Raw genomic sequence first — 20,546 nt, 5'->3', positions numbered from 1 at the left:
TGTTCTTACCTAGTCTACCAGTTAGTTTTCCCTACTACACTGATAATGAAAACAACTGCTTGATGGAAATAACATTTGGATTTATAATGCAACTCACATATTATCTTTAATATGAGAACAGGAAAAATACTGTGAGAAGGAAATGATTATATACAGTAAACCAATACAAATTTTCTTAAATGTGGTTATTTTCTACATAAAATAAAGTAACACAATAATTAGAAATATATTTATTGACATAAAACTGCAGTGTATACACACTCTTAACTAAAACCAGTGGATTTTCATGATGATTCTTTCTAACGTGCACCCAACTGGAAAGCAGTAAAAACACCAGCAGATGGCTCAAGAGTGGTTGGCAATAAACCCTTTCTCCTCAGATCACTAATATACAATTGTAATGAAAAATTATATTTTTTCACACTTTACTCAGCACCTTTGCTTAGGACACTATAAGCACAAGATACTGTCTAACACTGCTTTGCTATGTATACAATAATAAGCTAGCAAGAAATACTTATGTACACTAGTTTATACACTTTTGTAATTATTTTTACACCTTTTTAGGTAATCTAATATTTTAAATGTTTTTAACTTTATTTCCATATTTACTTGACTGTGCCAGATCTTCACTGTAGCACACAAGATCTTCGATCTTTGTTGCGGCACACAGAATCTTTTAGTTTCGGCATGTGGGATCTAGTTCCCCCACCAGGGATGGAACCTAGGCCCCTGCACTGGGAGCGCAGAGTCAGCCTCTGGACCACCAGAGAAGTCCTCATTTTTGCAGTTTTTGCATCTTATCAAGAAGGCTTGGCCTTGTCCTGTGATTTAATCCTGTTGTTACATTTATATATGACACAAAGCATTTCAGTTTGTACTTAGCATTATCCAAAGAAATAATACTACATATAGGCCTCTTAAAAATAACTTAGGCAAAAGCAAATTTAAAAAATACAAGAAAAACTCTTATACCCTACTTAGAAATATCAAGTATGGGTTTAAGTATTTAGACAGCTTAATATTCCCCCTAATTCTTACAATTCCCTTGTCATTATGGGGTTGTTGCTGGAAGTAAGAAAATATTATATTGTGTTTATAAAACTTTTTTTTATTCAAAAGAAAAAAATTGGAACTATCTTATATATGATAGCTCTGTGTCCTAACAGTATTGTCATGAATACTAACTTTAGGTAACATTTATTGAGTGCCCTCTCTGTACCAGGCACTCTGCTTAGCACTTTATGTTTAATCCTCACAGCTCTCTGAGGTAGGTATATTATTGAGTGCATTTTATTTACAAAGTGCTATACACTGAGGTGATGAAAGGCAAGAAATGCAGGTGATCTTCCTGAACTCCTCAATAGACTGAGCTCCTTGAGGTGAGGCATTCTTTTACTGTGTCTCAGAGTGCATGACAGTGCTGATCCTGTAGAAGGGAGCGTGGAAGAGGAAGTGAGAGGAGATCCCTGCATTGGTGTCAGGACAGTGGACAATACTAGATGTAGCAGATGAACGGCTGGATCATGCTCCAAGCAAGTTAAGAGAAGATCACATTTGTAAGGATGTTTGACTATGAAAACGACTCCACAGAAATGATAGTGTACTATGAAAATTAACCATTCAAACTCACATCTAATTTCCCTGGGATTAAATCCAATTAATTAGCGTCAATCTTATTATATATTATGATGAATATTGCTGAGAACCTAGCAGTTTTTATTATGTTAAGCTAGTTCCTTTGTTTTAGTATGAAGCTTTAACCACTTATTTCATCTGAATGTTTCTTTTCAACTCACTAGTATCTTTGCAAGGAAAAAATTATGAAAGGGAAACAATACATGCTATTTACATTTCTCTGAGGCAGAAAACTTCAGGGTCTGAATTTTGAGTATTTGCGGTCAGTCAGAAAAATTAATCAAAACTTAAAAGGGGTCTTGTGGGTTCTTTATTTAAACTCTTACTTGTTCAGTCACTAAGTCGTGTCCAACTCTTTGCGATCCCACAGACTATAGCCAACCAGGCTCCTCTGTCCATGGGGTTCTCTAGGCAAGAATACTGGAGGGGAAGCTATTTCTTTCTCTAGGGGATCTTCCTGACTCAGGGATTGAACTAGCATCTCCTGCACTGGCAGGTAGATTCTTTACCACTGAGTCATCAGGGAAATCCTAAACACTTACTGCTGCTGCTGCTGCTAAGTCACTTCAGTCGTGTCCGACTCTGTGCGACCCCATAGACGGCAGCCCACCAGGCTCCCCTGTCCCTGGGATTCTCCAGGCAAAAACACTGGAGTGGGTTGCCATTTCCACTTTATTCTAAATGAGATCAGGAATAGTGATTTGAATAAATCACATTCATCACCTATAAATATGTTAAATTTCTTTACTGGTGCAACTTTGGGCTTCTCAAAGGCCACCAGCATCCTGAAGAAGACAGGAGCTACGGGATGAGCCATTTTCCTGCTTCTGCCCGACTCCAAGTCCCTGCTTTTATTTTTTTTTTTAACTGAGTTCACAGTTTAGAAAAAAAGGTCTACCAAACTATTTAAGCTCACTTGGTATCCTGGAACAGCTAAGGGGACATAGTTGATCCCAAACTGGCTGAAAAGAAACAAAAATCAAAGTGAGAAGAAATAATTTCATGTTGCTTGGAATGTCAAATTACATAAAGGTAAACAACTTTGGTCAAAGAAAAAAAAGAAAAAAAAAAAACCCTCAAGTGTTCAGTATTTTTTTTTCCCACTCTTAAACAGGAACTTTTAAAAAGAGAAAGTGCCTTTCTCTTCCATACATTAAAGCAAATGTAAAAAGGATTGATTCAGTGCTCTATTTTGTGAGGAAAAGAGCCTGGAGATATTTCAGCTCCCTGCTAAGCCTTTGGTATCCTTCAGAACTCTATTTCCATAGTTGCAAAATTGACTGAGTGAAAGTCTGTTTAATCATCTGTGTATTTCCAATTTGTCTACATAGGTAAAAGCACTTAGTGCTTGGCACATAAGTAGTATACAATAATGTTAGTAATCATAATAGAACAGCTTAGATAGCTCCATATACTGCCAGGGCGAAAAAGGAAACACCAAAAAGAATGATTGCTTTGTGTTTGGGAACTCAGTCTTTCCAGGAAAATTAAATAAGGATTTTGATCAAGGCTGAAATTCAATGTTTTTGAATTTTCAGGAACTCACCCTCAGGATCTTCCAACCCTACCTTTTCAACCTATTATTAAAACATAATAGTTCAGAAAATATTTTTTAACAAACAGAACAATCTTTTGCTTCCAATTTCCAGCGTTAGACTGCTGTATCTTATTTGAAGTTTGAGGAGATAAACAAATGTTTGATTTATCACTGTTTGAGTGTATTTTATAAGACAACTCAGAAAACCAGGCTGTGGTTAATAAAAAAGCAAAACAAAAATATAGCTTAAAGGATTGAACCAGCAAGGAATTAGCACAAGTTTATGATAGTTGTTATTATTAACTGGTAACCCGTGCTAAATGACCAAGCCGTTTAGTGTTTAATTTTACAAAAACCATTTGGTCATCAAAGTAACAAAAAAAAAATTTTTTTGGTACTAAATGTATTTGCCAGTTAGTGTAACAAAATGAGCTAGATTTTTTGGTTTTCTTATAGTCTTACCACCCAACATAGATTCTCTAAGTTAAAAGAAAAAAATACTTTTTTGTAATATTTGATGATACTTCTGATCAGAGCCTATAAAGTCTCTATAAAAAATAAAACAATACTTCAAGATACAGATATAAAATTCTCAAAAAAAGTGTCATTAAAAAACACTGCTTTCTTCCTGTTATTGTTCATGTCAAAAAGCAGGTTATCTTTACATGGTTTCTGTAGGTCCGAGGAATTCCATTTCTACAGCAGCTTTTGGCGTTTCAGCTGAACCCCTCTTCTTTCGGAACTCTGCTGCGATTTCCTCAAAGGATTTTCCTTTGGTTTCTGGAACTTTAAAAAATGTGAACAGAATAAAGGCCAAGACCACACCAGCAAAAAGGAAAAACACATAAGGTCCACAGAAGTCCTGCAGAGAAGAAACAGAGTCCCAATTAGCAGCTGTTAAACCTTATCTTCTGTTCAGTAAGTTTGCACAGAACTAGGCTGCTTACCGCAATGTACTGGAAACACAGAGCTATAATGAAATTGCCTGTCCAGTTGCTGAACGCAGCTATTGCTAAAGCAGCAGGGCGTGGTCCTTGACTGAAAAACTCAGCCACCATGAACCAGGGGATGGGGCCTGGCCCAATTTCAAAAAAAGACACAAAGAGGAAGATGGCTGTCATGCTCACGTAATTCATCCAAGGGAATTTACTCTGAGGAGAAAAGAAAAACAAAATAAAAGTGGAACTGGGATCACTGACTACTTCTTCCTGTAGCTAAGTCCTTGTTGAGTTCAGAGGGGACATAGCATTCTTCCTGATGTGCTATGGGAATCCCTGGTGGCTCAGAGGTTAAAGCGTCTGCCTGCAATGCGGGAGACCCAGGTTCCATCCCTGAGCTGGGAAGATCCCCTGGAGAAGGAAATGGCAACCCACTCCAGTATTCTTGCCTGGAGAATCCCATGGACAGAAGAGCCTGGTAGGCTGCAGTCCACGGGGTCGCAAAGAGTCGGACACGGCTGAGCTACTTCACTTTCACTGATGTGCTTATGTTCAATTAAGTGTAAGTTATTCCAGTTGTTCAGTTCAGTTCAGTCGCTCAGTCGTGTCCGACTCTGCGACCCCATGAATCGCAGCACGCCAGGCCTCCCTGTCCATCACCAACTCCCGGAGTTCACCCAAACTCATGTCCATTGAGTTGGTGATGCCATCCAGCCATCTCATACTCTATCGTCCCTTTCTCCTCCTGCCCCCAATCCCTCCCAGCATCAGGGTCTTTTCCAATGAGTCATAGATGAGTTGTTTTTTTTTTTTTCTAGTCTGAGTCATCCTTAAATCTTTTGAGCTATAAGAAATTCTGTGGATTCGGATTTTCTCTGCCTCCTAGTCACTCTTCCTGTGGAAGAAGCAAAGCAAGGATCCAGTGACCTCTGCTTCTACTCATACCAAGCTCGGTAGATAGGATGTGGGACACCCTGTAAAGTGGTAGAAAGGTCTAGGTACTTGTTCAAGGTCACACAAGCAGCCAAGTGGCAGAGCCAGGATTGAAACCTGGTTATTATACACCCTGCATCTCTGGGTGACAAGCACCATTCACTTGCTGATTTTCAGTCTTTAAACCCTGAAGCTAATTCTTTTTCTTTACATTTCTCTTTTGTTTTATATGCTGTTCCTCTTGCTTTATTTTGTTAAGTAAGTCTCAGATGTTTAACTTGGGGCTCAGAAATGCTATCACTGGGTACCCAAAAATCTCAGTGCAGACACCAGACTTACCAGGAGCACAAGTCCCACCGACATGAAGATGGCACAAACAAACATCCCACTCATTCCAATTAGGAACAGAGAGCGTCGCCCTGCCTTCTCCACAAGGAACACCTAGGAAAGTTTTAAAACATGTGGCTTTATACGTAAATAGTTTTTACTGCCGAGGAGATCTTTTAAATTTATACAGCTGAGAAGAAGCCGTTCTATTATCTCATTTTGCAGATGTGGAATTAAGGAGGGAAGTGACTCTTGCCCAGAAAGGTGGAACTGGTCTCAGTGACCAGAGATGATTAACAGATGCTATCTTCCTTTTGTCACGTTGATTTGAACAGGTCATTCCAGAGAAAGAACTATAGCATTATTACCACCTGATGTTTATCACTTTGGGTGCAATAGTTAGAGACTGGACATCTTGGATGTCCAGTATTTCCTCTCCCCTTAAAATATGAAGGGTCTACATAAAAATGACATTAATTTCTCTTATGATAATTATCCTGTTATAATTAAAAGCGTTTGAGCACTGCAGACTTCTGAAACAGTGCAATTATTGATGTGTCAACTGTCATCATCCAACTTCCTTACTGCAAACAAAGTCAAATTGTGACCACTCAGGGGGAAAATACAGAATTTGATCATCTCACTAAAGAGTCAGGTCTGTATTTTTTTTGGTGAGCCTGAAAGTACTTGGTCTTGGTAATGAACTATCCACTTGAAAAGATAAGACTTTAAAGCAAAAGGTTAAATTGCTTTTTTATCCTATTTTAGGAGACTTGGCATCAATTCCTTTGGGTCGGGATCTTTGCACTAATGTTTAAGATTTACAATTAGCAAGGACCAGAGTTTGCTGAATAGACTCTGGCTTGATCCTTGCCAAGGTTGGTGAGTCAAACACACACAAAAATTACCTGTCATAATTTCTCACTTGGCTGTTCTCATAAATCTATCAGTAAATCAATAGCAATCCAATACTCTTAGTGCAGTGAGCTTTGGCTCTGAAAATATCTGAGAAACATTTCTTTTCACTCACAGTGAAAAAAACCCCTTTTTCTCAGGCTTTCAGATTACTTCAGAGTGGTAAGCAAGGAACCCATATTTAATTGTTGAGAATGAAGTGGGAAAAACAAAACTTTCTCTAGTTCATAAATTTCTCTCTCTATATTTTGACTCTCTCTATATTATGACTTTTAAAGTTGATTTGATGACACCATGTCAAGCCGCCAAGGAAACTGGAGCATTTCTTCAGCAAAAAGGGCTTTCACTACATCCGTTTCTTCTATTTCTGGACAACTATTACTGATAGGATTATAAATTCTAAAACTGCATGCCTTGAAAATTGAGTCAGACTCCCTTGGGGCCAGGTGAGCACAGACACAGGGTGAGACTTGGTCAGGTCTTAGAGACCTGGATGCCTGACCTTAACTTCCATTTTCCCCACAGACAGTGTGCAGCACTCAGACCCTCGATGCCTACTTGGAGGCCTCTTTCTCCTCTAGACCCATGCTGTCTTTCCGTTGGCTTCATATTTCTTTCTGTTTTGTTTTCTCACTCAAGATTACAGGTTTCCATCTACTGGATCATTAGTATAAAAGAAAATACAAAATATGGAACATCATTCAGCATCGAGTTTAGAAAGTCTCTCTCTCCAAATACTCATTCAGGAAAAAAAAAAGGATTATATTCCCTCCGAATTGTTGAAACATTACTATGTTATCAGTACATATTCCTATTTGCACATCTTTATTTGAATGGATACACGGAATTCGGTAACATTGCCTGATTTTGGCAACAGAATCTGGATGATTGAGAGGTATCCTTTTTGTATTTTTTTGAACTTTAAAACTTTTCAAAAACAAATATAATTAAAAGTGTTAAATATTACTTGTAGTCCTGGAGGGTTCATTAGACGGCTGATTAGAGTTTTAAAATTATGTCACTCCTGCAAAAATGTTCACAGAATAAAAGGATGAGTTCTAAAAAGGTATATTCAAAATAATCAGGACACTATTTTTGGAAAAACTCCTCCCACTCCATGGAGTTGGTGGGGTTGGATGGGTGGACAACAATGGAATTTTACAGTAGTTTTTTTAGGCATTCTTACAGTTTGGATTGCCCTGATCTTGATAACTTGATTCTTCACACAGCAAATCCTGTTACACATAAAATATTTTAATCACAATCTCTATATGAGAAAAATATGTTGAAGTGAGATTTGCAAAAATATTATCTCAGGAGACAAAAGAATGCAAATAGGATTCCATCCCAGTACCAATCCTTTATTGACTTTAGAGTAGCCTTTTGGATTGAACAAGCATTAACTCTAAAGGCATAAGCACTGGTGTTCCCTTATTATCTGTTCTTCCTTCTCTTTCCAAGGTCCAGTTCTGTTTAATGTGGTCTGGACAAACTTGCCTTTTGATCTAGGTAGCAAGGCTGTAATTATTGACCACTCTAGGTAATAGTTAAAAGTCCATGTGCAGAGAATGAAAAACAAGTGATCCCATAAACTGTAGCCTGCCAGGCTCTTCTATCCGTGGGATTTTCCAGGCAAGAATACTGGAGCAGGTTGCCATTTCCTTCTCCAGGGGAACTTCCCGATCCAGGAATTGAATCCAGATCTCCTGTACTGCAGGCAGATGCTTTTCTAACTGAGCTATATGAGAAGCCTCAGAGCTGCCTGGAAGCTCTGTCCAATGGCCTAACATCATAAGAATCTGCTCAATCAGTTTAATTTTGCTAGAGGCTTAGATATTTAATCAAGAGGACAATGTTTATTTAAAAAATGTTTTTTTTTTCCCCTAAGATATCAGGATAAAAAATTTCAACCATGGAAGGATGGAATCTAGGTGGAAGATCCAGTACTGACAGAAATGACAAGCTGTTTGCTAATATCAGGGGCTTCCCAGGTGGTGCTTCCCAGGGTGCTTCTCTGCTTCCCTGGTGGCTCAGACAGTAAAGAATCTGCCCTGGATCCAGAAGATCTCCCAGAGAAGGGAATGGCAATTTGCTCCAGTATTCTTGCCTGGAGAATCCCATGGACAACAGTACATGGGGTCGCAAAGAGTCGGACATGACTGAATGACTAACACTTTCACACTTCCTTTCCCAGATGGTGCAGTGGTAAAGAATCTGCTGCCAATGCAGGAGACGCAAGAGGGTTCGATCCCTGAGTCGGGAAGATTCCCCTGGAGTAGGAAATGGCAACCCACTCCAGTGTTCTTGCCTGGAAAATCCCAGAGGAGCCTGGTGGGCTATAGTCTGTGGGGTTGCAAAGAGTCAGACACAGCTGAGCATGCATATACACATTTGCTAATATTAAGGGACTTAAGTACAGAAGAAAGGAGAAAAAGCCTAGGTATTTACACAAAAATACCAAGTGTCTTGTCCCCAAGTGAGTTCCTGATTCACAAGTGAGTGACAAATGACATATTTGGGAGATAGGGAGAACCATTGATCCATGTGTTCAGTTATGCCTAATCTCACTACAATGGTTGGTTATTCACATCAAGGACTCTTCCTGTGACTCACATAGTTCTATCTACATATCCAGTACATGTGGACAATAAATCACAGGTTGCTTTTACATGTTACAAGGGTTTTTTTCACTCCTATTTCTGGACTGAGGAACAAGCAGAATATTTATCTAGAGTATTTCACTTACAGAGACAGCAGTGAAAACTGTGTTGACAGCACCAACTCCAATGGTTGCATAAACAGGTTGGCTGATTCCAGCTGTCTGGAAAATGCTGGTTGAGTAGTAAAATATCTGAAAGATGAGAATAGTTTAGCTTTAATCAAGAAGCCTAGTGCTAAGGCTTTAATGCAAGAATTATTTTAGGTTGTTTATTTTTTGAGTGTTTCAATGGAACCAGAGTTCCGAGAGATCTCAAAAGGTTTTATCATCCCTCTTCTTCCAGAAAAGGAGAAATCACAATCTTCCTTTAGTGTGTAAAACTTCCAATCATTTAAAATCTCCTTATATTCAGCTGAAAACTCTACATCTGCATCTAACTTTTTTCAGTTTTAAAACTTTTTCTTAAAGTTAAAACACATGCAAAAAGGTACATATACCCTTTAAGTGTACAGCTCAATTAATTTGCACAAACTAAACACACCTGTATCAGTTCAGTTCAGTCACTCAGTCATGTCCGACTCTGCGACCCCATGAACCACAGCACACCAGGCCTCTCTGTCCATAACCAACTCCTGGAGTCCACCCAAACCCATGTCCATTGTGTCGGTGATGCCATCCAACCATCTCATCCTCTGTTGTCCCCTTCTCCTCCTGCCCCCAATCTTTCCCAGCATCAAGGTTTTTTCAAATGAGCCTGCTCTTTGCATCAGGTGGCCAAAGTATTGGAGTTTCAGCTTCAACATCAGTCCCTCCACATCCAGGATTGATCTCCTTTAGGATGGACTGGTTGGATCTCCTTGCAGTCCAAGGGACTCTCAAGAGTCTTCTCCAACACCCCTGTATAATCTAGGTAAAAAATAAATCATTTCCTGCCTTCTGGAATCCCCCTAAATGTCACCCTTTTTCAAAGGAAAGTCTTTCAACTTCAGCCATTGTAGATAAATTTTGCCTAGTCTTGTACTTGATATAAGTGGAACTGCTTGATGTATATTTTATATCTGGCATCAACATTGCCTTTGTGAGAATCATCCACAGTGTTGCATTTGCAGGCTGTTTATTATCACTGCTATTTAGCATATTATTGTAGTAATATACCACAATTTAGTTACCCATTCTACTATTTAGTCACCCATTCTACTATTGATGGTTATTTAGGTAGTTATCATTAGAGTGATTATGAATAGTGCTTCTATGAACATTCTATTCTAGTACAAGCCTTTTGGTAAAATACGTACACATTTACACCTTGGAATAGAATTGTTGGATCACAGTGTGTGTGTGTTCTCAGCTTTGATTGATACTACCAAATAGTTTTCCAAAGAAGTTGTGTCAATTTGCACTCTTACCAGTGAAAAGGCAGAGGAACCAGAGCTCAAATCACTGAACATCCATTGGATCATCAAAAAAAAGCAAGAGAGTGCCAGAAAAACATCTACTTTTGCTTTACTGACTATGCCAAAGCCTTTGACTGTGTAGATCCCAACAAACTGTGGAAAATTCTTAAAGACATGGGAATACCAGACCACCTGACCTGCCTCCTGAGAAATCTTTATGTAGGTCAAGAAGCAACAGACTGGTTTCAAATCGGGAAAGGAGTACATCAAGGCTGTATATTGCCACCCTGCTTATTTAGTTTATATGCAGAGTGCACCATGAGAAATGCTGGACTGGATGAAGCACAAACTGGAGTCAAGATTGCTGGGGGAAATATCAATAACCTCAGATATGCAGATGACACAACACTTATGGCAGAAAGTGAAGAAGAACTAAACAGCCTCTTGATGAAAGTGAAAGAGGAGAGTGAAAAAGTTGGCTTAAAACTCAACATTCAGAAAGCTAAGATCATGGCATCTGATTCCATCACTTCATGGCAAATAGATGGGGAAACATTGGAAACAGTGACAGACTATTTCTTTGGGCTCCAAAATCACTACAGATGGTGACTGCAGCCATGAAATTAAAAGACACTTGCTTCGTGGAAGGAAAGTTATGACCAACCTAGAGGGCATATTAAAAAGCAGAGACATTACTTTGCCAGCAAAGGTCTGTCTAGTCAAAACTATGGTTTTTCCAGTAGTCATGTATGGATGTGAGAGTTGGACTGTGAAGAAAGCTGAGCCCAGAAGAATTGATGCTTTTGAAATGTGATGTTGGAGAAAACTCTTGAGAATCTCTTGGACAGCAAGGAGATCCAACCAGTCCATCCTAAGGAGATCAGTCCTGGGTGTTCATTGGAAGGACTGATGCTGAAGATGAAACTCCAATACCTTGGCCACCTGAAGAACCGACTCATTTGAAAAGACTCTGATGCTAGGAAAGATTGAAGATGGGAGGATAAGGGGACAACAGAGGATGAGATGGTTGGATGGTGTCACCGACTCAATGGACATGAGTTTGAGTAAGCTCTGGGAGTTGATGATGGGCAGGGAGGCCTGGCGTGTTGCAGTCCATGGGGTTGCAAAGAGTCAGACACAACTGAGCAACTTTGAACTGAACTGAACCAGTGTGTATAAGAATTTTGGTTTCATTGCACTTAACCCAAAATTTCCACTCATGTCAGTACAAATGGAGAAATCTGATTCACAACCTTCTTAATAGCCTTTATTATTAGTTACGTCTCTATGTGCATAACAGTCATTTTCTTTGGTTGTGTCATCCTCTGTCATTCCTTTCCTACAGCCTCGTCCTGCAGACAGGGCTGATGCAGGAGGACTGTTCAGACTGTGTTCAGTGAGGAATGGATTACTCACTGCACACTATCCTACCCAAAAGCCTCTGGTTCAACATTTCCTGGATGCCTCTAAGCCAGGCACTGGGATGGAAGCTAAAGCAGGGACACTCAGAGAGATTAAGTGTTGTGCTCTTGGATATACTCGCAGAGCTGAGAGAGAGCTCAGAGAGATTTGGTCTCTGAGACCCAAAGTTATAAAGAATTAAGAGATTAAAAAAATCAACATCAAGGACCTTTAAAGGAGGATAGAGGACAGAGCAGAGCATTCAGCTTGTGGAATGAGGCTCAGGTCTCCTTTTGCTTCACCTTGGGGGAAATACTTTCTTTGCTTCCTCTAAGTCTCTGCCCATCTATCAGTCACCCCCACAGTGTCTGTGAATCTGGGGTTGACTCACTGTAGAAGCCCAAATCACAGTTTTAACAGCATTGAATGGGGATACGTGGTTTTTAAAATCTGGTTTCTTAACCAATGCTTAATTTTTTTCTTCTAGCAGCTAACCATCAGTAAGACAATTTTAGTCTGCATAATACAAAGATTTCAAAACCTAAAAGCTAGCTAGTTTAGTACTCAGTATGTTTTTCAGTCATGTCTTTTCTATTACCCTCACTCACCAATATCATATCAGTTCCTTCTATTGTTTATTTTGTGTACTGTCTCCCCAAACAGTGAAAATTTCTTGGATGGCAGGAAAATTCTTTGCACTAGGCTATCTGATACACTTCATTTAAATAGATAGCAGGAACCATGAGTCCTTCTGCCTAGGCTATCTGAAATCCTAAATTTGATACTCAACTCTAGAAGCCCATAGTAATTCAGTCTTCTTGGTATATTTATTCTCTTTTGCCCTCTTTTGTATTTATTATGACTTGCCTTTTAATCTTCATCTTAATTGACATGCAGACCACTGATCACTGACATCTTTTAAAAATTGTAAGGTAATTTTAGAAAGCAGACAAGGCAAGATAAAATTAATGCTCATTCAAGATATTTGTGATGTCAGCATTTTAATGTGTCCTTAGTTACTTAAACTTAAACTCCTGTCCTCGTCTGTCTTAGTTCACTTTGCTCTTAAGAGTGAGGGAGGGTGTTCTTAAACTTACCCCATTGATTCCAGAAAATTGCTGAGCCGCATGCAGCATCAATGCCACTAGAATAGGCTGTCGGTAGCTGGCATTGGTGAAGAGCTGAATTATGGAGACTTTCTTTTCATTTGATGCTTCTTCCCTCTCTTTTCTCATCTCAGTGATGTCTTTGGTGATATCATCACTTCCTCTGAGTCTTTTCAAGCCTGTCCCCCAAAATGATCATGTTGACACAACTCAGGTCAAAACAAAAATAAATTTGTTTTTGTTATGCTAATGAAAGAACTACAGTTCTGCCTAACCCATTCTATTACCTAATAGAATGGGTGTTGGAAATCCTTTCTTGTTAAATCCTGTCTTTTTATTTTTTAAGAAAGCAAAACATTTGGCTTCATCTTATTCCTCATTATCATAGAAGTACAATGTAGGAAAGGTCTGTTAGAAGTCTGAGTTCAATGCACTGCATGTGGATTTTCTATTTGGGCTTGTGTGAATGTTTATGGTTGCAAAATGACATGTACCAGTCATATTAAGTGATCGTGCATATTCTTACATATAATCACTGACTTCATTTGAAAAGCATTGGTACCAATTTCATGAGTATCCATTCATGTGCACCGTTTCTCATTAACTGATAATTCCAAAACAATAGGAAGAAAGGAAAACCACCATAGACTTACTTTTCTTTGCCTTGGCTTCCTCATCCAGCTTGATGTAAAGGTATCTGGGGCTTTCTGGACAGAAGAAGAGCAGCAGACATTGGAGAATGGCTGGCACAGCAGACAGGCCAAGCAGGATGTGCCATAGCTCGTGATTGCCCAGGATAAAGTCAAGGCCAACGATCTGAAAAGGCAGGGAGGAAGCATATCAACTACATATCACTTTGGAGCTGCCTTCTGAAACAATTTTTTGGAAAAGCACATTGGCTATTTGATAGTAACTCCTGACTTTGATTCAAGTATGCACAAGTATGCTTAAGATGGAAATTATTACTAGTATGTCTCTCCTTAAATGAATTAGGGACTCTGTTTTACAAAGAGTTCAGCTAGATTTGTTTTCATTAACTCCTATGGGACATTTAGGATAGAAATCAACCAAACTTTTAAGCACACATTTGATATCTAAAACAACAGCAAAAATAATGCATAATTTTGGACGATTACCCAGAACTTAAATAGAATGGATTACATAAATAAAGCAATTACTCTGAGAGAACTAGTTTTGTGATCCCTATTGCAAAGTAGTTTATCCTCTGGATAGTCATAAGTTTGAGGTTCTGAGGACTCCCTCTGAGAACACAGGAGAGAAGGAAAGAATAAGGTAACTGAACAAGAACTGCTACTGCAATCCTTTGCATTTTAAATCTGAGCAGGAAAGATGCTCAGAAAAAAGGAAACCCAGGCAGCCAAAATTTTGAAATTTTTTTCCCTTGAAATCTAAATGGAATAATGTAATTCTGGAATAGCTCCAGTAGTTAAGACTTGGCTTACCAGGTCACCTTCAGTGCCAACTCCACCACAGCTTCCAGGGGAAAAGTGAGGCATGGATTAGTAATATTTTAACTTTGAGCTACTAAAAAGCCTATGTCTCTGTACTGCCACCTCCAAGACCACTTGTGGAACTGTCTTTTCCTCTGTGTTGTTTTACAGTAAGAGTGGCCAGTCAGGGGGAGAGAAGCTGGGTAAAGTAGAGGATGGGTGAGGGAGGGGATGGGAGTTTTTACCTGACTAATAAGAATGCCCGTGACAATGGCCAGCTGATGAAGAGCACCGATAGCGCCCCTGAGTGTGGTTGGAGCAATTTCACCAATGTACATTGGAATCAAGCCTGAAATCAGCCCTGAGTGAAACATGAACATACACGTTAAAGTGTAATCAGGATGACATCAACAGCAGTAACTTTATTTAAGTACAGTCAGTATTCATTCTGAGTTTATTGGAAGGAAGAGCCCTTGTCACCAACCGCAGACACGATTTATGCAAAGAATGTTTGTTGATGAGACTCCAAATGAAATTGTAGTTGGAGATATAAATAGAAGGAGATGGTTAGTCATTCATCTGGCAATTATTCATAGCATTGCCTTTATTTAGTTAAAAAATTCATGTTAATATTGAGTTTGTATCATGATGCCTTAGGTTATCTTCAGAAAAGAGATTGAAGAATGCTTTAACAATATTCTTAAAAATACAGTAATATTCTTACTCTAAAATCACAGGATTAAAGGAAATTAGAACATATCTATGCCAACCTCTTTACTTGATAAAGGTGAGAAATGACTTACCCAAGATCACAGTGCAATAGAGTGTTAGCAGGAGAACTACAAGCCCTTCTTGAGTTTCTACAATGTGGAGGAGCCTCAAAGTTACACTTAAGAGTTGAGGGGAGGAGTGTGTAGAGAGGTGTCAGGAGTTAAGGGACTCAGGGGCTCCTCCCTCAATTACTCCAACCAGAGCAACCTAGCTTCTTTATTCTCTCTAAATAATGGGCTTCAGAAAAGATTTTATTTGAATAAAGACTTCTGATTCTTACACATGTGCTAAGTCGATTCAGTTGTGTCTGACTCCTTGCGATCCTATGGACTGTAGCCTGCCAGGCTCCTCTGTCCATGGGATTCTCCAGGCAAGAATACTGGAGTGGGTTGCCATGTCCTCCTCCAGGGCATCTTCCCAACCCAGGGATCGAACCCGAATTTCATGTCTCCTGCACTGGCAAGTGGGTTCTTTACCACTAGGGCCACTTGGGAAGCCCTCTGATGCTTAAAAGAAAACAAAATTTTGAAAAGCTCTAGGCCATTATGCCTTCTGTAGTTTTCCTAGATGCAGATGTAACCAGTCATGTTGAAAATGGTGGAGACTCTAGACATTTGCTAAGAGCATAAAAAGGTCAGAGACTAGTCAATGAGCAAAACTTAATGCAATGTTTGACATTTTCTGAAAATAAGATTTGTCAGAGGCTTCCTCTTAGATATACTGTGGGCCTATCAAATGGAAATGTATGGTCTTTGTATAAAAGATGCTTTTGAGAATTGTTTCAATATTTTTTTAATGCTTCAAAGTGTTCTTAATATCCCATGAACATTTGCATGGCTGATACAGCATCTAAATTTCTGCTTTTACATGCAACTCTACTGTGTGGTCTGTTGATCTTAAAGAAGCAGGGGGAAAAAAATAAAAAACAAACATTGTTTGGTCCTATTCTGGGCTGTAGTATTTTTATTAAGGCCAAACATACGTCAAGAACAGAAAATGCAGATAAGCTCAAAGGTCTTCAGTCTTCAGTCTAACTGCTCTCTCCAACTGAGCTATTTTGGCCACCTGGTCTGACGTCTTACGAACTCGAAATCAAATTGTATTTTCTATTAATTGTTATTAATTTATTTTCATTAATTTTTAGCTATTTTAATGCTCATAATAAAATCAGACATAATTTTAGAAGGTGCTTAGAGAGTACAAGTTACTTAGTTATGCTAGTAATAGGTTGCTACACACTGTATATAACATTTATTTTCAATATCACTAAAAATATTTTATAATTTTTTTTCTTATTGTATTTCAAAAAGTAGAGAGAAAATAAAGAAGAATCTTGATTTGGACCTCTTTGATGGTGTTATTAGTTTCATTTTACAGTCAAGTGAAACTGAATTTGAGTCTTCAAAACTGTAAGAAAACAAATTTGTGTTGTTTTAAGTCACTAAGTTTGAAGTAATTCATTAGAGGGAACTAATACCAAGGAGGAAACCGAGCCTTCTATTCAATGACTAAGGCCAGACCAAGACAGTGCCAGAATTGATGCATTCTGAATCCAAAACTCTTCCCATAAGTGAGTTGCCTCTTTACCTTGATCAAACTATCATTTCAGTTATTTGTATTAACATTGAAAATAACAAGAAAAGCCATTTAATTAAATAATCTTAGATTTTTATTTTGAGCCTCCCTGGTAGCTCAGCTGGTAAAGAATCTGCCTGCAATGCAGAAGACCAGACTTTTGGTTCAACCAATCATTGAAGATGAACAGAATTGTAGTCTTCCTCTTTTTCAGGTAAAAGTGTTAGAAATATTTCATATAGCATTTTGTGTGCTCACCTTCCCTCTCTCACCTGCAACGGTTATTATTAGTGGCTGTGATTTGGGACAATGGGTATTACTGGGATTGAAGAGCAAAAGATTTGACTATTTTAGAGAATGGACTATCCTCCCTTTCTTCAGGCCGCTGCTGCTAAATTGTTTCAGGAAGATTGAAGAGCTCTTTCCAAGAAATAGTGATTCAGATATTTAGATGGGAAAAGCATCTTTCCTCCATTCTGAACTCCTCTACCAGCTGCTTCTGCCTAAGCTCCTCTCCCTATGGCCACCTTCACTTTAACACTTGGACCAGCCAAGTGTGGAAGCAGATAGGGTAAGGGAATGTGGCCTGAGAGATGGGCCAGAACATCAAGGTCTTTCCAGATAGGAGAGACAGAGACATCAGTAGCCAGGCAGGCCATAAGGGTAGAGTTAGGGGTTCTGGGCATAGCAGTCTTCCAGTGTCTACTGAACAACATAAGTAATAATAACAGCTAACTGTAGTCAGATTCTATGCTGAACATTTTACACATATTCTCACAAGCGCCCCCATGAGGTAGATATTATTATCCTTCTCATTTAATGGATAAGAAAAACAAGAGTTAAGTAATTTGTCTTGGAGCATATGACTAGAAATGATGTCATTGCTGTGGTTAAGAACATCTCATTACAACTCCACTTACTGGTCCCAAACCTCCCTGACTCAGAACTGAAACTTTGTGCTATTACCTTTTCTTTTTGTGATGTCACCTTATGCTCAAAAAGTTCCCTACATGTAACCACATCTACCTTGAGAATAATTTTCAGATGTACACGTGTTTGTGTGGGAGGGTGTGTGTGTGTGCGTGTGTGTGCACACAACTTACCACAGTAGAGTCCTGATATGCCTCTTCCTGAAATTATAAGAATGTGAGATGGTCCCAATTTCGAAAACCCCATCAAGAGAGCTCCAACTAATGAAAGAATGTTTGCTACCAACAGGGCTTTGATTCTGAAAATTTGAAAAGCAAGGATTATAAATTTAGCATCGAAACGATAAAAAGGATTTGCTTTCAGAGCATGCTGAGATTTTTACCAAAGAGTGATTATTTTAATTTTGTTGATAGAGCTAGTTGGGGAATCTTAAACCATGATTGCTACTTTGATTTATCTATGTGTTAAAGCATTGACAATACATAATATTTATAATGAGAGAATTTGGGTTGCATGTACTTAATCTCCACATTTTGATAGAGAAGATTCAATTGTGATGATGACTAGTTTGCCTTAAGATAACACTTCTGAGACCTTTTCAAATAGTTAACAATTAGTTTTCTACATGCTGACTGTTTTGAAGAATAAATGCCTGGCGATAGCTAAATTTAATTCTATAGCTATAACCTATGACACTGACACTTTTTTCTTTTAGTGGTACAAGATTTTAGCCGCTATAGATCACGAAAGAACTTTAAAATTTAAGTTTTCTTTAGTGTAAATTATTTGGAAGTAGATTAAAACATGCTTTTACTTTAAGCCTTGTCAGAGAACTATAATTATTCTTATTTTATCATTATATGCCAGCATATTTCCAGAATCTATGAATCAATGTCAACCAATGCAAAATACTTAGTAAAGGTGATAATAGCAAAAAAAACACCATTTTCAAAATTGATCATACAAAAATTGACATTTGCAGGTATCTGATACTCTTCTTCCTGTTAAATAAGAAAGTGAGTACAGAAAAACCTTCTTCAAAGTTCAGTCAATGATGATAAGGCCAATAAAAGAACCTGAGTGAATAAATGTGAAAATGTCTGTCCCACAAAGAAATGTAAGTATCTTGTTACATTCTTTTTCAGTGTTTCAAACTTTAATAGGTGAGCTTTTCCAAAACAAGTATCTTAAACACCAAGCAGATTGTTTTTTTCTGGAAGAATAAAACTATATAATGTCATACTCATTTTCCCAACAAACCATGTGATGAGCTGGAATAATACCCCACAATAGTCAGTAATTTGATAAAATTTGAAGAACTGACCATTTTCTTTTATGGTAGAGGGAAGTCCCTTTCAAATAAGAATAAGAATAAAACTTGTGTTTCCATGCTACCTATTACTTTAGAAAAATTCTTATAGTCTTATTAAAAGCTCCAGTACAAAAGGAAGAAATTATCAGAATTTAATAACCAAAGAGGGAAAACTATAATTTAAAGTAGAAATTTTAATAATTAAATGAATTATAACCCAGTACACCAATGCAGGAGATGTAAGAGATGCGGGTTCAACCCCTGGGTTGGGAAAATCCTGGGGAGGAGGGCATAGCAACTCACTTCACTGTTCTTGCCTGGAGAATCCCATGGACAGAGGAGTTTGGTGGGCTACAGGCCATAGAGTCGTGAAGAGTTGGACACGACTGAGCATACACATTACTAAGGTAGTTGCCTATATCATTTAGATCTTTAAAAGTTTTTGCATTTTCTAATTTTTCCATATTTGCATATTTTTATCATTAGAAAAAAGTGATAAAAAAGTGGATGCAAAGACCAGAAAATAAATATAAAGAAATAACTTTGATTTTCTGTTTTATTTCCTCTCTATCAATAACTTCAGATATGCAGATAACACCCTTATGGCAGAAAATAAAGGGGAACTAGAGCCTCCTGATGAAAATGAAAGAGGAGAGTGAAAAAACTGTCTTAAAACTCAGCATTCAAAAAACTAAGATCATGGCATCAAGTCCCATCACTTCATGGCAAATAGATGGGGAAACAATGCAAACAGTGACAGACTTTATTTTCTTTGGCTTCCAAATCACTGCAGATGGTGACTACAGCCATGAAATTAAAAGACGCTTGCTCCTTGAAAGAAAAGCTATGACAAACCTAGACAGCATATTAAAAAGCAGAGACATTACTTTACCGACAAAGGTCCATATAGTCAAAACTATGGTTTTTCCAGTAGTCATGTATGGATGTGAGAGTTGGACAATAAAGAAGGCTGAGCACTCAAGAATTGATGCTTTTGCACTATGGTGTTGGCAAAGACTCTTTAAAGTCCCTTGGGCTGCTAGGAGATCAAACCAGTCAATCCTAAAGGAAATCAGTTCTGAATATTCACTGAAAAGACTGATACTGAAGTTGAAGCGCCAATACTTTGGCCACCTGGTATGAAGAACAGACTCATTGGAAAAGACCCTGATGCTGGGAAAGATTGAAGGCAGGAGAACAAGTGGACAACAGAGGATGAGATGGTTGGATGGTATCACCAACTCGATGGACATGAATTTGAGCAAGCTCCAGGAACTGGCAATGGACAGGAAAGCCTGGTGTGCTGCAGTCCGTGAGGTTGCAAACAGTTGGACATGACTGAGCAACTGGACTGAGTTGATGGGGGTGGGGGGAACTCCAAGAGCTTTAGTATTTCACATGACTAAATGAAATTTGGATGTAAAGGAGTTCTACTGATGTTTTTAATCCAAAACAAGAAGTTTCAGTCCAAAATAGAAAGTTGAGGAATGGAGATACCACTTGCTTCATTTGTGGTTGGGTTCTGACTCAGCAGTAGCAGCAGCTAGAAACCGCCTATCAAGTACATTGGGCAACTGGGAATTGGTGATATTGACTTAACCTTATGACTTGACTGATCCAGATGTCAAATTCTAATCTGAAAAGGAAAAACTGGGTGTC

General features: G+C 38.4%; 1 protein-coding gene across 2 annotated transcripts in view; it reads right to left on the bottom strand.

The window, feature by feature from the left end:
• Window positions 1-215: 215 nt before the first annotated feature.
• SLC2A2 (solute carrier family 2 member 2) overlaps window positions 216-20,546 on the bottom strand; it is a 32,774-nt gene continuing 12,443 nt past the window's right edge. The window contains exons 4-11 of one of the 2 annotated variants that reach the window (XM_061416034.1): window positions 17,749-17,873; window positions 14,545-14,660; window positions 13,502-13,664; window positions 12,840-13,027; window positions 9,035-9,139; window positions 5,386-5,487; window positions 4,123-4,326; window positions 216-4,037 (exon numbers count right to left, since the gene is read on the bottom strand). In XM_061416034.1, coding sequence (XP_061272018.1) covers window positions 3,837-4,037; window positions 4,123-4,326; window positions 5,386-5,487; window positions 9,035-9,139; window positions 12,840-13,027; window positions 13,502-13,664; window positions 14,545-14,660; window positions 17,749-17,873 — 1,204 coding nt within the window. In that variant the 3' untranslated portion in view covers window positions 216-3,836. The remainder of the gene's footprint in view (window positions 4,038-4,122; window positions 4,327-5,385; window positions 5,488-9,034; window positions 9,140-12,839; window positions 13,028-13,501; window positions 13,665-14,544; window positions 14,661-17,748; window positions 17,874-20,546) is intronic. The other variant, XM_061416045.1, reaches the window with a different exon arrangement.

This window comes from Bos javanicus, chromosome 1 (genome assembly GCF_032452875.1).
Source record: "Bos javanicus breed banteng chromosome 1, ARS-OSU_banteng_1.0, whole genome shotgun sequence".
Lineage (NCBI taxonomy): Eukaryota > Metazoa > Chordata > Mammalia > Artiodactyla > Bovidae > Bos > Bos javanicus.
The sequence above is the reverse complement of the archived record's forward strand: the minus strand, read 5'-3'. Positions and strand labels throughout refer to the sequence as shown.